General features: G+C 36.0%; 2 protein-coding genes across 2 annotated transcripts; one reads left to right on the top strand and one right to left on the bottom strand.

Annotated features, from left to right (window-relative positions):
* Positions 1-96: 96 nt before the first annotated feature.
* LOC130729706 (ribonucleoside-diphosphate reductase small chain) lies at positions 97-1,597 on the bottom strand. The gene is given in 2 exon segments (XM_057581538.1): positions 97-453; positions 456-1,597. Coding segments are annotated over 2 exon segments (978 nt in total). The 5' UTR covers positions 1,195-1,597; the 3' UTR covers positions 97-214.
* A 6,473-nt stretch (positions 1,598-8,070) lies between these two features.
* LOC130729705 (B2 protein) lies at positions 8,071-11,273 on the top strand. The gene is made up of 6 exons (XM_057581537.1): positions 8,071-8,226; positions 9,172-9,744; positions 9,838-9,938; positions 10,493-10,576; positions 10,670-10,780; positions 10,891-11,273. The coding sequence occupies exons 2-6, from the start codon at positions 9,183-9,185 to the stop codon at positions 10,936-10,938; spliced, it is 906 nt and encodes a 301-aa protein (XP_057437520.1). The 5' UTR covers positions 8,071-8,226; positions 9,172-9,182; the 3' UTR covers positions 10,939-11,273.
* The last annotated feature ends 7,903 nt before the right edge of the window (positions 11,274-19,176 follow it).

Genomic DNA, 19,176 nt, shown 5'->3' with positions numbered 1-19,176 from the left:
CCCCTCCCCAAAGCATATTGCGTCGAGATCAAATATGACCGTCATTCTCGACTTGCATTGTTAATTGAGCTAACTTTTAAATATTCAAAATTTAAATGGAATAAAAAGAACAAATTATACATTAAAAAGAACTTTTAGATGAAAAAAAGCATGAATCCAATCTAGCAACACTGATAAATTAAACATTAGAGATATTCTAAAAGGGATTATGAAATCAAAACTCCTCATCCATGTTGAAGACTCTGGCACCACCATCACCATTCATGACAGAAGCAATCTGGTACTCTCCAACGCGCTTCTCAAAGAAGTTAGTTTTCCCCTTCAACGAAATCAACTCCATCCAAGGAAACGGGTTCACCACATTATACACTTTCCCACACCCAAGCTTCTCAAGCCAATAATCCGCAACAAACTCAATATACTGACTCATCTGATCCCCATTCATCCCAACAACGCACACGGCAGCGCGTCGCACACAAACTCCCTCTCAATCTCCACCGCATCACGCACAATCCCCTTCACGCGCTCCTCGCTAAGCTTCTTCTCCAGAAGAGAATACAACAAGCACGCGAAATCGCAGTGAAGCCCCTCGTCGCGTGAGATCAGCTCGTTGGAGAACGTGAGCCCCGGCATGAGACCGCGTTTTTTCAACCAGAAGATCGCGCAGAAGCTCCCGGAGAAGAAGATCCCTTCCACGCAGGCGAAGGCAACCACCCGCTCCGCGAAGGAATCCGATGCGTCGATCCATTTCATCGCCCACTCGGCTTTCTTCGCGACGCAGGGGATGGTTTCGACGGCGTGGAAGAGGCGGTGTTTCTCGGTGGAGTCCTTGATGTAGGTTTCTAACAGGAGGCTGTACATCTCGGAGTGGATGTTCTCGATGGCGATCTGGAAGCCGTAGAAGGCGCGTGCTTCGGCGATTTGGACTTCTTTCATGAACCTTCCGGCGAGATTTTCGAGGACGATGCCGTCGGAGGCGGCGAAGAAGGCGAGGACGTGGGTGATGAAGTGGCGTTCGCCGTCGTTGAGGGAGTCCCAGTCGCGGAGGTCGTGGGAGAGGTCGACTTCTTCGGCGGTCCAGAAGGAGGCGAGGGCTTTCTTGTACATTTGCCAGATTTCGGGGTATTGGATTGGGAACATGCAGAAGCGGTCTGGGTTGGGTGCAAGGAGAGGCTCTTCTGCCATTACAGGCATTGCGATTTCGGAGAAGATGAAATGTTTAGAGTTTAGAGTTTAGGGTTTGATTTGATGAAAAGTGAGGTTTTGAGGAATATTTATAGTTGAAGATTTTGAAATGGTGATAGGTTTTTTGAGCAATAGAAAGCTTGTGGGAGAAGATTGAAGGAAATGGGAAGTTTGGGATTTGAAGGGTTGGTGGTTTTACGGATGTGGCCTTAGTGATGGATTATTTTGAGTGTTTTTGATGTGGAAGTGTGGAAATGAGTAGGGGTAATTGTGGAATGGATGCGTGGACTGTTTAATTTGGGAATTTGGTTTGGTGGGAAATTTGGAATTTGGCGGCATTTGAGGGATTGTGTATTGAAACTGAAATTTGGAATTTGGAGTTTGGATATAGAGGTAAATATTTATTGTTTAAGTTTTTTTTTATAAAGTGAAAAGAAAAAAATGTGAAAGTGTCATATATAACTATTTTTTTTATCGCACCAAGATATCTCCACACATGATGTTATTGCGTCTTTGAAATCATATTCAATGGATAAATCTCTTCCAACAAACTCTTCTCTATACACATCTCCTAAAAATTTGAACTCTAGAGTAGGCGTGTGTATAGATTTATGTTGAACACAACGTCGACCCACGTGAAACCACGCATCAAAAATCAATTTCTTAAATCTACGTAAAATTCAACGTGCCAAATTCTAACTTATCCTTTTGTGCATTAACATACGTGAAATCACGTTTACGTTTTCAAAACAAATATGGGCTAGATACTTAAAGAGTTCAACTATTTAATAATGAAATTGTGTGAGTGATGAAAATGACTAAAACGTAAATTTTATTATTTCTAAAATGGAGGTGACAAGGATAGAGTGGGAAGAAACCAAAATATGTGAGTTTTTTTATATAAAAAAGAAAAATATTTATTAAAAAAATGATTTACCAAATTGGGGTAGTTTTAGCCACGGGGATGTTGAAGACTTGAAGTAGTAATATGTGTGAAAGGTGCCTCACATGAGGCAAGTTCCAGTATTATTATTGTACTTATTTGCTAATTATGCGTGTGCAAAGAGTAGGAAGGCCCCTTAGCACAAAAAAAAGAGTAGGAAGGCCACATTGTCACTAGTAACACACCTCAAATAAGGCGCAGCATAGAATGGTGATGCATTTGAGGGTAGCAGCCTCCGTGTGTGTACCACATAGGATGTTGATGCTTACCTGAGCGCCTCGTAGAATGCTAATTGGGCATTAAACTACAACGAGGATAATTAATGTTTCATGTACTCCCTCCTTTCCTTATTATAAGTCACATTTTTTGAAAAAAATTTGTTTCTAAATATAAGTCACTTTCTAATATCTAGGAAGCATTAAATACTTTTTTTCCATATTCACCCTCATATTTAATATGAAAGAGATGATGAACTTTTGGAATATTAACTTGGAGAGAGAAAATCATAGGAAAATAAATAAGGGTAATCTAGGAAAGTTAATCATTTTCTTGACAAATTTATTACTAGTAACAACTTTTCTTAATCTAAGAGAATTAGTTATTTGTGACTTATATATAGGAACAGAGGGAGTATGATTTAGACATTTAATGACTTATGAAGTCATTTCCTTCTTATGAATACTAACATTTCAACGCCTAACACTTTTAGAGACCAAACTGTCTATTCACTGTGGATTGAGTTGGAGTGATGGGTAGCACAAATATCAACTCCAGACAATTAATCATCAGTCTCGTGCTCTGCTTCTTGCGAGTGTTAATAAATCGGCGTTAGTGCTTTATCTCTTGTAATCAACCTGAAAGTTTTGGAGAAGAAGAAAGGTTTAGGGTTTAGGTTTTGATTTGATTGGTGATGAAGAATAGGGTTTTGAGTAACATAAAGCTTGCGGGAGAAGACTAAAATGTGAAGTTTGGGGTTTGAAGGGTTGGTTTTACAGATGTGGCCTTGGTGATGGATTTTTTTTTAGCGTTTTTGACTTTCTGATGTGGAAGTGTGGAAATGAGTAGGGTAAATGTGGGATTTAGGGGGAATGAATGTGTGGACTTGTTAACTTGAGAGTTTGGTGTGGTGGGAAATTTGGGATGTGGGGGCATATCTGTAAGTCAGCGGCTAATGAATTTGGGTCCAATCCGGATTAATGTAATTCAACTCATTTAATCCTATGGGTAAGCGGACCAATCTTGCAAGTTAAGTGGGTTAACTCTTGAATTAGTTTTTTTTTTATAACATTTGGATATGAATTTGTTAAATTATGTTAGATTTGGAGTTTGAACTTGAATTTTTTTTTTGTTACAATTTGAGCTTGAATTTAGATATACACAAAGTGAATGATGCGATATTTTTTATGATCTTGGATTGTTGGATTTGACAAATGCATCAATGTGTTAGTATAAGGCTCTTGAATTGTTAATTCAATTATACTATTGATAAGAATTGTAAACATGTTTGATGACATTTGAGAGGTCTCTTGCATATGTGTTAATACCAATTTTAATAAGTATTTTTCTTATAATTATTTTATATAACATTTTCAAGATTTTTAAATCTAAATTCCACATTTTTTTTTGGCTTAAATACTCTAAAGGTCCCTGAGATTGTAAAGGGAATCAAAATCAATCCCTAAAAAAAATTTCCCTTAAATGTTGTCCCTGAAATTTATTTTTTAATCAAATTGGATCCTTGCGTGTGTTTTAGTCTGATCAGGCTCCAATTTAAGCTATTCATCATTTCCACGTGGATTTCTTATTTCTTTTAATGCATATGTGTAAAAAAAATTAACAAATCAAAATTAAACCAAATTAAAAATCAAATTCTCTTCCTTATCTCCAGACTGCATCTTCTTCTTCTCTACTCTATCATCTTCTTCTTCTTCCCCCTCACTCTAATAACCATGGTTGCACCACTTCTCTCCCTTCTCTCTTCTTCTTATTTTCCTCCAAAATCAGGCAACAAAACGCAAAGCTTGCAACCCTTGGTGTTATGGATTTACGTTTTCGTCGCCATTGTGGTGGGAGCATGGGCGGTCCAAACTCAGATCCGAGAGGAGAACGCAAGCGAGAATGAAACGCAGGAGAGAAGAGAAAGTCTTCCAGGCCACATGAGGCTTTGATCTGGGTTGAGAAGCTCCAAGCTTTCACTTTTTTTCTCATCTTTGAGCATCAATAATGTTGAACAATAACCAGATCTGAAAAGAAAAATGCATAATCTCTCTTTGATTAAGGATTAGTGGTGTTGGGGTTGAAGAGAAAAAGGGGGATTTGGAGCAGCAGGTCGATTTAGGGTTTGTTGGGTCATGAAACCAGTGCTGATACGATGATACCTCTTGATTGGATCATGAATCCAGTCCTCTGCCTCTGAAGTAGGGGTGTTCATAACCGAACCAATCCAAACAAAACCGACAAACCGATCCAAAAAAACCGAAATCCAATCAAACCGAAAACCGAACGGACTGAAAATTGAAAAAACCGAAATTATTTATTGGATCGGATCGGATTTCGGATTTGATTTCCAAAACCGAACAAATCCAATCCAAACCGAACATTCACAAATATGTATACTTTTAGTTATACATATATTATTCCATTTACACTTACATAGTACATATTTATTGTTTATATATTAATTACATCACACATGCTTATTTATAAAATTACGTTTTAATAAAAAAAGTTCAAGTAATTATTTGAACTATATACATGCATCAAAGTAAACAATTATAATCATAATTTAAAAATTTGTTACTATGTTATAATTTATGAATGCTATATTAATGTTATAAATTATGTATCGTATATTATATATTTTTAAAATTTATACAACACAATTTCAAAATATAAAAAAGTGAAACAAAAACCGAATAATCCAATCCAATCCAAACCGCTATAGATTGGATCGGATTGGTTCGGATTTGAATTTAGTAAAAAATCCATTGGATGACAAAATCATAAAACCGATGAGATCGGATCGGATGATTTTTCTCATCAAAACCGATCCAATCCAATCCACGAACACCCCTACTCTGAAGTGCTGATTGTGTCAAGATGAGGTAATCTTACAGGAAACCAATGGAAAGTTGGGGTGGGTATATGCAACCACATACTGATATTGAGATATTGATTAGGAAATTGTATCACCCAAAGAAGACGAAGCATAGTTTTGGATACGGTGGCACCAGAAAGTTTTCAAATTGAGAAAAATTTGAGAATTTTGGGGGAAAGGTTTGGTACTGGAGATACAATTTTTTACTCATAGTGTACGCAAATTTTTGATTGGCAGCGCTGGGTTTGGTTGACTTGTGTGAAGTGAGCTACTTTGATTGTTTTTTTGATATGTAAGTGATATCTGATCTGTTGTGGATCATAGTAATGGCTTTGATAGGTAAGTTTGATGAAGATGAAGATGTAATGTCTAATTTGTTTGAAAGTAGTTTAATTAAGATTTATGAGATTTAGTTAATAATTTAAAGATATAATAAGAATTTTTTAATTAATAATTTAGTATTATTTATTAATTACACACGTGGAAATGATGACTAGCTTAAATTAGAGCCAGATCAGACTAAAACACACACAAGGATCCAATTTGATTAAAAAACAAATTTTAGGGACAACATTTAAGGGAAAAAAATTTCAGGGACTGATTTTGATTCATTTTACAATCTCAGGGACCTTTAGAGTATTTAAGCCTTTTTTTCAATTTTTTTTATTTATTCCACACAACCCAACCCACCAGCCCGCGATATGTTGGATAGGTTCATATTCTTTTGCTGGTCAAAATATAAGTTAGCCAACCCAATGCGTTTTCAACCAAACTTGTTATGGGTCGGGCTGACCTGTATTGGTAGTTCTAGTGAAAATTAACGGTTTAAGTTGTTCGAATAGAGAGAAAATAAAAAGAAAAATTTGACATGTGAAAATAAATGTCATAAATAATTAATATTTTTAAACCAAGATACCCCTCCAAGTGACAGTCATCAGACTAATCTCATAGAGGCTTTGAGATCACACTAAACAGGTAGATTTCTCCCAACAAACTCTTCTCCATATACACTGTCTAGAGATTGAACTCTCGAGTAGGCGTGCGTTTGGATGGAAGCTCAAATAACATGGAAGAAAGCGGAGAAGAATTTAGCAACGGCGCAAGGCACCTCAAACGTCGGTGACGGTTGGATCGCGCATCGTTAGCCGTATGAAACCGGTTCGGATTTGAACGTCGTGCACACACGTTAGCAACAGGAAGCCGGGTCGTGAAGCCAAACAAGTCTTCTCCGGCACAGTGGGATCGTCGGTTCGACCAAGTTGACGGTCCTACACGACGATCCTTCACGGAGGCGAGTTCCAGATCTCGATCGAGCACGACAGGAGCGAACAAGAGTGCTTATACGAGCGTGATATTTCAACGGTCCAACGCTCTAATTTCTAGCTTATGAAAAAACGTTGTTTCAGTGACTTTTAGCGTTTGTATGTTTTTGCAAACGCCAATCCAAACGGTGTTGGAATCTTTAGAACGTAGTTTCGTTGAACGCAACATGCGTTTGGGGAAAAATCACCAAGCCAAACAGAGCCATATTCTATGTCTCCACGCGTACACAAGCGAATCGTTAGTAAATGGTTAACATAATTATCTATTACTTTAGAATCGATAATTCACTTTCATGATTATGTGTTGATTCTCATTATTAATGTGAGAGTTGTGTGATGTGTGAATCATAAGTGCCTCTATAAGCTATCTATAATCTTAGGGACACCCTGGCCATGATGATTGAAGTCAAACTCACTCGAACTTTAATTTGTAGGAAAAAACACACTAAAACAAAAACTTATCTTGTGTATAGTGTAGGGGTGTGCAAGGGATGGGTTGAGACGAGTTTTGGTTAACTATAACCCGACCCTAAATATTGACCGGACCAATTCATGGACCCTAATCTGTCCTTAGACCCGAAGCAACCCGACAATATGCGAGTCCAATTTAGGACGAGCCTATGTAGGACGGGACCGGGTTGACCCGAGGGACAATAAGTCTAAGACTATTTTATACTATTTGTAAAATTTAAAAGATAATAACTTACTAAAAGAGTTATAAGTTGGAACTATTTTTTAAAAGAAAGAATTTGAAAGAATTCAATTCTTGCATAATTCTAGTGCACTCGAGAGGTTTACATTTTGTTTGATCTATGTGCACGTGTCACTCATTTTGTTTGATTTATCTTCACTTGTCTCACATGTGAATAATTCACATGCATGATTTTTCTCTTGTTAGAGCATGGAAATGTATATCTTTTGACTAACGTTTATTTAATTCATAAGGTGGATGTTAAACATTTTCATCTCATCCTCATGGTAAGATAAACTTGAGCATCATCTATCACATTTCGATCATTATAACAAACTAAATTTTTATAAAATATGTATGTGGGACGGGCCGAGTGACCCGAGCGTCAAACCGAACCCGACCCTACCCGAAGTCGGGCAACTCAATGATTAACCCGAACCCGGTCTCTTTTAATAATCGGATCGGGTTTGAACTCGACCCTAAAGACTTGCGCCTGGATGGGTTGACGGGTAAAGTCCGGTCTTGTACACCCCTCGTACAAGTACAGTGTACCTCACTCACTCATTTAATCTTATCCAAATGTATGAGTTAATACACCAAAAAAATTGAAAATTTGAAAATCTACAAGTTCACTGTACCTCACTCAGTCACTCACGCACTCACTTTATGCTCTGTCTAACACAATTAATGGCGCTAACATCTCCGGCAACTTCCAAACGCAAGGGCCACGTGAAAACCTTGATTAGTGGGGGCTCACCAGTACACAATCAATGCACCACCGCCTCGTCATCACCACCATCCATCACACTCAAACAAATGCAAAACCAAACAAAATATAAAAATCTCAAAAATCAATCACGAGGGCAATCTCTGTAATTCAGTGAAACATTTATGGGCATTAACGTCAACCCAAAATATAAGCCTTCTTAAACTCTCTTCTCTCTCTCTCTCACTGGCGTCTTCGAGTTTCACAGCGAAGTCGTAAAAGGTACTCTCTCTCTCTCTCTCTCTCTCTGGATCCCCAATTTTCTGGGGTTTCTTTTTCTCTGCGAAATTCGTTGAATCTCACTGCCTTCATTTTCGTTATCAAATCTAGATTTCGAAGCTTCGTTTCCGTTTCTGATTTTGCATTTTTTTGCTCACTCCGATGTGCTGATTTCAGCTGAATTCTTCTATAATCTGTGAATGTGTGTGCTCTGGATCTTTGATTCCTTGTCTATGATCTTAGTTACATAGCTTGATTCTTCGATTGATGCTCGTTTTCTGCTATGAATGGTTTTTGTTTTGTTCATTTTCTGTGAATTTGTTCAAATTGAGCTTGAATTCGTGTTGCTACCTTCTCGATTTGATGTTAGATTTGTGATAGGATCTAGCTGCATGGTTGATGAGAGTTTAATTTTACTTGGAGTTGCAAGGAAACGGCTGAAATTGTTGTGAAATCAGATATGAAACTGATAATTGGATTTGACAGGCTTTGTATTTGTTTTTGTTGTCTGATCTGATAGTTAATTGGGGATTATCAAGTTGTTGAAGTTATTCTCTTGTTTACAAATTTGGATATTTTGTAAATTGATGTTGATAATTTTGTTTGTAGCTCAATATTGATGTAACTCAACACTTAAATTAGGAGTTATTGCATGCTTGTAGTTGGCAATGGGTTAGGGTTTACGCTCGTCACATGTGTTTTAATCTATGGTCTTGTGGACTGTTTAAATCTGGTTAAGCGTTTGACTTGTGTTAGTACAAACCAGTATTTGCTGGTTATATCAATTTGTTAATCTTTGCTCACTGTCTATATAAAGAATAGAGATGTTGGTGAGGCGTTTTTGTGTTTCTTCAATTGCTTGTTTGCTTTGACCTCCTGTTTATTGCTTTATTTTTTGTTTTAATTTACTTACTAAATAAGGTCTATGCTGCATTTGTAACTTGTTAGGGTTTCAAAAGATGGACACCATGAACAGCTTCTGGCAATTGGGTGATGAGCTTCGTGGGCACACAAAAGTATCAGAGGATGATCACAAATGGTTCATGGTTGCTTCTAAGTTGGCTGAGCAGACAAGGTTAAAGGGGGAGCGCTTGAACAACCTTGATCTTTCAAAGGGCCCCATTGAAACAAGGCCAAGGGAAAAAATGGGGTTCCAGGAGGAGAACAAATTCGACACTCTTAACTTTAGCATGTTAAACCTGGAGTCTAGAATTTCTGAAAATATGAGCAAAAGCTCATTTCGCAATGGTGTTTACAATATGAATGCAGTGTACCAGAAAAGCAATGCAAACTTGGTGGGTAACATCAACATTAACAAGTATAATGGTAATGTTCAGCTCAACAAGGACTCCAACAACATCAGCAACAACAACAATGAAAGCAACAGCTCAAATGTAGCTGAGAAAAGGTTTAAGACCTTGCCTGCAGCAGAGACACTCCCCCGCAATGAAGTGCTTGGAGGATACATCTTTGTTTGTAACAATGACACAATGCAGGAAGACTTGAAGCGCCAGCTGTTTGGTATGTGCACGCTAGTCTAATCTATTTTCAAAACTTGTTGATTATTATTCAAATACTTCTTCATGCTGACTCTTTCAACTGTTTTTTGGGCAGGTTTGCCTCCAAGGTATCGAGATTCTGTCAGGGCAATTACACCAGGGCTACCTTTATTTCTATACAACTATACTACCCATCAGCTGCATGGCATTTTCGAGGTGGGCTATTCTTAGCTTCTTCGATTTCAATTTGTGCTCTATGTTGTGCCATGCATGTGCTGGAATGGGAAGTCCCACTCTTTAGATTTATGAAGGATTGAAATTGTATTAGTGTAAATGGTGTTGGTAAGATATGAGCCTATTGTAGGCAAGAACAGCCAAGAACAGCTGGGTTTTATGAACCTATTATAGGCATTGTAATAGTATCTCTATATTGCACTGATTAAATTAGAGGGGTGAAATTATTGGGAATTTGTATTAAGCTGCAGTCTCAGATAGTTATAGGGTTCCCTGATTAATTGGCAGAAAGTGACTTTTAAATTTTAAACTCGATTGATTTTATCTTTCTCCATTCCTTTGTTTTGTTCTTCTCATTAGAGATTACGAATCTTCTATCTTCAAAAAAAAATATAGATAATTTCTTGCCGACGTTTTCCTTAGTAGTCCTCAGTTTGAATAACTAGTAAAATTGCAAAAAGGATTAAAAAATTGATGACAGAGGAATTGAGGTTTAGGCTATATTCTTACTATGATTGTTTTTGGCTTGGCTGCAGGCAGCGAGTTTTGGGGGCTCTAACATAGATCCAACTGCATGGGAGGACAAAAAGTGCAAAGGCGAGTCGAGATTTCCTGCTCAGGTAAAATCTATTTTGGAATGGTAGAATCCATAGTTTAGTTTGTCTGGAGGGATGTTGAATGGATAATAATTTGTTTCTCATCTTCGTACACAGGTAAGAATCCGTGTCAGGACAATTTGCAAGGCATTGGAGGAAGATTCATTCAGGCCAGTTTTGCATCATTATGATGGTCCGAAGTTTCGTCTTGAGCTGTCAGTTCCAGAGGTACGATGGAATATTGCTGTTTCATTTAGAAAAACAATAGTTTGTGATAATAATTTCTCATTATTGGTTCTTCTTTCTGATGGGGTGGGGTTTCTGGTTTGATATTGCAGACCCTGGATCTTTTGGACCTATGTGAACAAGCTGGTTCAGTTGCATAAGCAAACAATGAAATGTGCAGAATGGTAGGTGGATTTTGGTGTGCCAGCTGTGTGCTTTTGGCAGATTTTCCATGAAGCGTAAGCTTGGAAAGTAGTTTGTTTGGCAGAATATGTTGTGAGTTTGAGACCCTGCCGAATAAATGTTGTGTTGTCCCCTGAAGATGCTTTGTAGCTGTTGCATGACATATTATACCATTTTATGATTTATGTTCAGTCTTACTATGGAATCATAGAGACGACTGTTTGTACTGGTAAAAGAATTATGCATGTCTGTTAAACCAGAAAAGAAAAAAATGTAAAAGCACTGTAATGAAGTTATGTTTTTTTATATCCAATCACAATGATTATAATGAAGTCAAAACATCAGAATCGCCAACGTATAATTTCAAGTATGATTGGAATCGAAGATTAGCAAGTGATTTGATTTACTATGAAAATTTTGACTGAAGATATTCAGTTAATATGCAAATAGAAATTTATTCGAATTTTGAGCTGCATTTGAGTAATTGTTAGGAGTAAATATTTGTTCATACTTCATCCACACTTACACCATGATAGACAATGAAATAAATAAGAGATATGATATGTAATATGGAAAGATGAGAGAGATATGATTCGTAATAGGGAAAGAAGAGAGGAGAAGAGAAAATGATTAGTGTGAACAAATCAAAACACTTGTTAGTGTTGGTTTTAATTACTAGAATGTTGTAGAATATTATTTTTTAAATATTTAGAACTGTATTCCTCCTTTCATCAATTGGGATTTTAAATTGAGTAGAGTGTTGTCCAAGGGTAAAGACATCTTTAAGGAGTAATGATATATACACACCTCACTTTTTCTTTTATCTCATTTCCATCTATTTTTCTTTTTATCTCTCTCTGCATTTCCTGTCACATCACATATCATATCACTAATTTCTCTTTCATTCCTTCATTAACTCCCAAGGTGGAGGTGGAAATGAATAGTGGATAAAACATTATTGCATCTTTAAGTAGTTTGATTTATCGGTGTTTTATTGGATTATTTACTCACTAGTCACTACTTGTCAATCTAGTCTTCTTATAAATGTATATTCCTATATACTTTAATCTCATTCTCATTTCTTGCAAACCAAGATCAACCCACCTTCACCGCATAGCCATGCATTTAATTTATTTTTAAATTATAATAAGATAAAAATAAGAGGACTGAGTATTTAATTTATTTTTTAATTCTATCATGTAACATACTACACCATATCATTTATCTCTTTCACGGGAAAAGAGTTATCAAGCACCTTGACCCTAGAAGCCACCTGAATATTATAGAGCTCTACTGCAGCTTGCATTTTAAATAGATATTCATACTCATATTTATGTAGATAGCTACTTTTTATGTGCCCTCATGCCTTAGAGCATCTCCAATGCTAGTTCTTATTTCTTAGTTCTTAGCACTATTCATGTGGGCCCGTACTGTCACATGTGCTTAAACAACTTTATGCAGATTTTGCTCCAACCATGAGTTCTTAGTTCTTAGTTCTTAGTTTTTAGTTCATAGCATTATTCATTTGGTCCCACAATATCATTATAGTAGTAATATTTTTTACTTTCATATAATTTTGATTTAAATTTAAATGCTAATTCAATATTTAAATTAAATGAATTGATGAATGAGAGAGAAAAAATTAACTTTTTATGCTAAGAACTCAAAAAGTAAAACATCTTATATAAGAGCATCTCCAATGCAAGGCTCTTAGTTCTTATTTTTGAGTTAAGAACTAAGAACTAAAAACTTTATCATTGGAGGTGTTGACATGGAGCTCTTAGTTCTTAAAAATAAGAACTGAGTTCTTATATAAGGAGTTTTGCTTTTTGAGTTCTTAGCTTAAAATATTAATTATTTCTCTCTCATTCAAATTACTTTATTACTTTATGAGTTTTGTTTTTTACTTTATGAAAATAAAAAGTATAAATAATGTGGTCGGTGGGACCAAATGAATAGTGGTAAGAACTAAGAACTAAGAACTAATGGTTGGAGCAAAATTGCTTGAGAATTGCTTAAGCACATGTGGCAATACGGACCCACATGAATAGTGCTAAGAACTAAGAAATAAGAACTAGCATTGAAGATGCTCTAAGAACCTAGTTCTTATTTTTAAGAACTAAGAACTCCACGTCATTTCCTCCAATGAAATAAGAACTAAGAACCTTGCATTGGAGATGCTCTAACTTAATACCCCGTATATGCAATTTAATAGTTTCAAACTATATTACATTTTAAATAAATAACAAAAATATCATACTAATATACAATAAATATAAAAATCATATGATATCACATATTTTGTATCTATTTCTCTTCTTGTTTTATCTGATATCACATATTTTCTCACTATTTTTTTTATCATTCTCTTCTCTACACCCATTTTCCTCTCAAATTAAAGTGTGAACAAGTTCTTTTACACAAGGTTAGAGGGATAAAAGTTCTCTGACTTAATCAAGATTTTTGTTGTCTTTAAATCTAAATTAGTGTATTCTCACAGTCGATAGATAGCTTTGTGACTAGTCATATATATTATCTTAGAATTTTTATCATTTAATATCTCGACTAGCTGTGTGACTAGTCATATATATTATCTAAGAATTTTTATCATTTAATATCTCTTTACCAGTACAAATTTTGGAGGAAAAAGCATTGTAAAAAAATAATGGTCACACTTAGCAAGTAGAAATAGTATAAGGACTAGATTATAAATAGTTGATAGTTAGTTAGATGAGCTGGCAGTTTGTTTAGTTAGGGAGTTAGTTAGTAGTTAATCATACTATAAATAGCATAATCACTTGTACAATCTTCATTCTGTTGAATCAATATACAAAACTTCTTCTTCAATGTTTTGATTTCTTTGATGGTATCAAAGCCCTAACAAGGTTTTGTCATCTCAAGCTTCCGCTACAATGGTGAGTCAAGCACATAACAACAACAATGGTGGAAATTCGATACAACATGTGGTACTGGATCCAGCGCAGAATCCAGCTTCTCTTTACTACATACATTATGGAGAGAATCCTTCTTCAACTATGGTGAACCCACCTCTCAATGGCAGAAACTACAATGCCTAGGCACGATCGATGAAGCGTGCTTTTGTCACGAAGAAAAAATTCAGGTTCATCAATGGTGAAATTTCAGTTCCAACGCCAGGTGATGCAAACTATGAAGCCTGGGATCGTTGCCATAGTTTGATTCACTCTTGGATCTTGAATCCGGTAACATCTTATATTGCAAATAGCATAGATTTTTTGAAAATGCATGTGATGCTTTGAAAGATTTGCGTGATAAATTTTCACAAGGGGACCTGGTCAGAATAGTTGAATTGCAAAATGAAATTAGGAATTTGACGCAAAATACACTGTCTGTTAGGGACTACTATACTGAAATTAAAACTCTTTGGGAAAAGTTAGAGCATTATTGTCCAATTCCACAGTGTAGATGTACAATACCTTGTCGATGTGAAGCTATTGAGCATGTAAAGTTGTTTAGAGAGCAAGATAATGCAATTAGGTTTCTTATGGGGTTGAATGAGAATTTTGTAATTGTCAAATCTCAAATCCTAATGACTAATCCATTACCACCAATAGCTAAGATAGTTTCTTTAGCAATGCAACATTAGAGACAATCATATTTTTAGGACAGTGAAATAGTTAATGTTGCAGAAGGAAAGAAGCCTTATGGTAGAGGGAAAACCACAAGTTCTAACTACAAGAACTCTAGGAAATTTTGCACACATTGCAAGAAACCAGGACATACAATTGATGTTTGCTACAGACTACATTGTTACCCTACCACCTCTAATTCTAAATTAAGTTCAAATCCTGTTAGTCATGCTAATAATGTCATTGGAGGATATGATCCTAGAGATGATCAAGAAGAGGAATCTGTTTTACAGAGAGAAAGTAAAGATTTATTCACTACTGACCAATACAAAAGGATTATGGCTATGATTCAGCAAGCCATTGGAGCTCCAAAGAAATTCACTGAAATAGGACATGTGATTAAGTCCACTGCTTACGAACCATAAATTTCAGGATATGGTAAGCATCTTGTTCTATCATGTTCTCGGATATATGATAGCAAAGATTAGATAATTGATTCAGGGGCTAGTGATCATATCTGTTTTGATAAATTGTGTTAATCATGGAACTTCTATTAATCATCAAGTCCACTGCTTACGAACCAGAAATTTCAGGACATGGTAAGCATCTTGTTCTATCTTGTTCTTAGAAATATGATAGCAAAGACTAAATAGTTGATTCAAGGGTCAGTGATCATATGTGTTGATCATATTAGTTCGTGAGGGCCAAAGACTTTTTACATGCCTTTTTTTTCTATCATCGAGAGGATACTTTATGGAATGAAAGTTACCACTTTGATTTTGCCTCCATGCGATGAAACACGCATGATGTGGATATCCAAGTTCGATTTCTCCATAGTTTCTCTGGATGAAGCTTCAAATTACAAGAAGCAATTTCCCAAGCTAATGATGTTCGGGGCGTCACAACGATTATTGAGAAAGAAGTTGTGAAGGTGTTTCAGGAAATAGTTTGACAGAGGAGCAGAGGTCAACCTTGATGCGTAAGCTCTCAAGGGATGGCTTTCCTATTTTGGGTGTTAATATTTGACTAGACTTAAGAACTTGAAATACCTTGATGAGTTAGGAATTAGTTTGACATAGGAGCATGCTTGTATTCTCGTTGCAAACCATCTAAGGAATGTCTGGCTATAAGAAAAGAATTTTTAACTTCGGGAGAATGAAATTTGTCCATTTTCTTATGGCACTACATTTTTAGTGCTTAGGTCTTTGCTTTATTGGCCGTGGATGAGGGCTTCTTGTTTATGCTCTCATTGCACCTACTCTTGTTTCCAAATTTTCTTTATGCATTAACACTATATAGATATTTGGACTAGTTGTCCAAACATATTCACAAAAAAAATCATGTGACCAAGTCTACTGCTTACGAACCAGAAATTTCATAACATTGTTCTATCTTGTTCTTAAAAATATGATAGCAAAGACTAGATAATTGATTCAGGGTCTAGTGATCATATCTGTTTTGATAAATTGTGTTAATCATGGAGCTTCTATTAATCATCAAGTTCACTGCTTACGAACCAGAAATTTTAGGACATGGTAAACATCTTGTTCTATCTTGTTCTTAGAAATATGATAGCAAAGACTAAATAATTGATTCAAGGGTCAGTGATCATATGTGTTGATCATATTAGTTCGTGTGGGTTAGGGGTTGTTTACATGCCTTTTTTCTATCATCGAGAGGATACTTTCTTGAATGAAAGTTACCACTTTGATTTTGCCTCCATGCGATGAGACACGCATGATGTGGAAATCCAAGTTCGGTTTCTCCATAGTTTCTCTGGACGAAGCTGCAAATTACAAGAAGCAATTGCCCAAGCTAAGGATGTTCAGGACGTCACAACGATTATTGAGAAAGAAGTTGTGAAGGTGTTTCAGAAATTAGTTTGACAGAGGAACAGTGGTCAACCTTGATGCGTAAGCTCTCATGGGATGGCTTTGCTATTTTGGGTGTGAATATTTGACGAGACTTAAGAACTTGAAATCCCTGGATGACTTAGGAATTAGTTTGACAGAGGAGCATGCTTGTATTCTCGTGGCAAACCATCTAAGGAATGTTTGGCTATAAGAAAAGAATTTTAACTTCGGGAGAATGAAATTTGTCCATTTTCTTATGACACTACAATTTTAGTGCTTAGGTCTTTGCTTTATTGGTCGTGGATGACGGCTTCTTGTTTATGCCCTCATTTCACCTACTCTTGTTTCCAAATTTTCTTTATGCATTAAAACTATATAGATATTTGGACTAGTCGTCCAAACATATTCACAACAAAAAAACCATGTGATCAAGTCTACTGCTTACGAACCAGGAATTTCAGAACATTGTTCTATCTTGTTCTTAGAAATATGATTGCAAAGACTAGATCATTAATTCAGAGGCTAGTGATCATATCTGTTTTGATAAATTGTGTTAATCATGGAGCTTTTATTAATCATCAAGTCCACTGCTTACGAACCAAAAGTTTTAGGACATGGTAAACATCTTGTTCTATCTTGTTCTTAGAAATATGATAGCAAAGACTAAATAATTGATTCAAGGGCCAGTGATCATATGTGTTGATCATATTAGTTCGTGAGGGGCAGGGACTGTTTACATGCCTTTTTTCTATAATCGAGAGAATACTTTCTAGAATGAAAGTTACCACTTTGATTTTGTCTCCATGCGATGAGACACGCATGGTGTGGATATCCAAGTTCGGTTTCTCCATAGTTTCCCTGAACGAAGCTGCAAATTACAAGAAGCAATTTCCCAAGCTAATGATGTTCAGTGCGTCACAACGATTATTGAGAAAGAAGTTGTGAAGGTGTTTCAGAAATTAGTTTGACAGAGGAGCATGCTTGTATTCTCGTTGCAAACCATCTAAGGAATGTCTGGCTATAAAAAAAGAATTTTTAATTTCGTGAGAATGAAATTTGTCCATTTTCTTATGACACTACAGTTTTAGTGCTTAGGTTTTTGCTTAATTTGCCGTGATTGAGGACTTCTTGTTTATACTCTCATTGCACCTACTCTTGTTTCTAAATTTTCTTTATGCATTAACACTATATAGATATTTGGACTAGTCGTCCAAACATATTCACAAAAAAAATCAAGTGACCAAGTCTACTGCTTACGAACCAGAAATTTCAGAACATTGTTCTATCTTGTTCTTAGAAATATGATAGCAAAGACTAGATAATTGATTCATGGACTAGTGATCATATATGTTTTGATAAATTGTGTTAATCATGGAGCTTCTATAAATCATCAAGTCTACTGCTTACGAACCATAAATTTTAGGACATGGTAAGCATCTTGTTCTTAGAAATATGATAGCAAAGACTAAATAATTGATTCAAGGGTCAGTGATCATATGTGTTGATCATATTAGTTCGTGAGGGTCAGGGGCTGTTTACATGCCTTTTTTCTATCATCGAGAGGATACTTTCTTGAATGAAAGTTACCACTTTGATTTTGCCTCCATGCGATGAGACACGCATGATGTGGATATCCAAGTTCGGTTTCTCCATAGTTTCTCTGGACGAAGCTGCAAATTAAAAGAAGCAATTGCCCAAGCTAAGGATGTTCAGGACGTCACAACGATTATTGAGTAAGAAGTTGTGAAGGTGTTTCAGAAATTAGTTTGACAGAGGAACAGTGGTCAAACTTGATGCGTAAACTCTCATGGGATGACTTTGCTATTTTGGATGTGAATATTTGACTATACTTAAGAACTTGAAATCCCTGGATGACTTAGGAATTAGTTTGACAGAGGAGCATGCTTGTATTCTCGTTGCAAACCATCTAAGGAATGTCTGGCTATAAGAAAAGAATTTTAACTTCGGGAGAATGAAATTTGTCCATTTTCTTATGACACTACAATTTTAGTGCTTAGGTCTTTGCTTTATTGGTCGTGGATGACGACTTCTTGTTTATGCCCTCATTGCACCTACTCTTGTTTCCAAATTTTCTTTATGCATTAAAACTATATAGATATTTGGACTAGTCGTCCAAACATATTCACAACAAAAAAACCATGTGATCAAGTCTACTGCTTACGAACCAGGAATTTCAGAACATTGTTCTATCTTGTTCTTAGAAATATGATTGCAAAGACTAGATCATTGATTCAAGGGCTAGTGATCATATCTGTTTTGATAAATTGTGTTAATCATGGAGCTTTTATTAATCATCAAGTCCACTTCTTACGAACCAGAAGTTTTAGGACATGGTAAGCATCTTGTTTTATCTTGTTCTTAGAAATATGATAGCAAAGACTAAATAATTGATTCAAGGGCCAATGATCATATGTGTTGATCATATTAGTTCGTGAGGGGCAGGGACTGTTTACATGCCTTTTTTCTATAATCGAGAGAATACTTTCTGGAATGAAAGTTACTACTTTGATTTTTCCTCCATGCGATGAGACATGCATGATGTGGATATCCAAGTTCGGTTTCTCCATAGTTTCCCTAAACGAAGCTGCAAATTACAAGAAGCAATTTCCCAAGCTAAGGATGTTTAGTGCGTCACAACGATTATTGAGAAAGAAGTTGTGAAGGTGTTTCAGAAATTAGTTTGACAGAGGAGCAGTGGTCAACCTTGATGCGTAAACTCTCATGGGATGGATTT

Source organism: Lotus japonicus, chromosome 1 (genome assembly GCF_012489685.1).
Source record: "Lotus japonicus ecotype B-129 chromosome 1, LjGifu_v1.2".
NCBI lineage: Eukaryota > Viridiplantae > Streptophyta > Magnoliopsida > Fabales > Fabaceae > Lotus > Lotus japonicus.
This window is presented reverse-complemented; position numbering and strand designations above follow the sequence as displayed.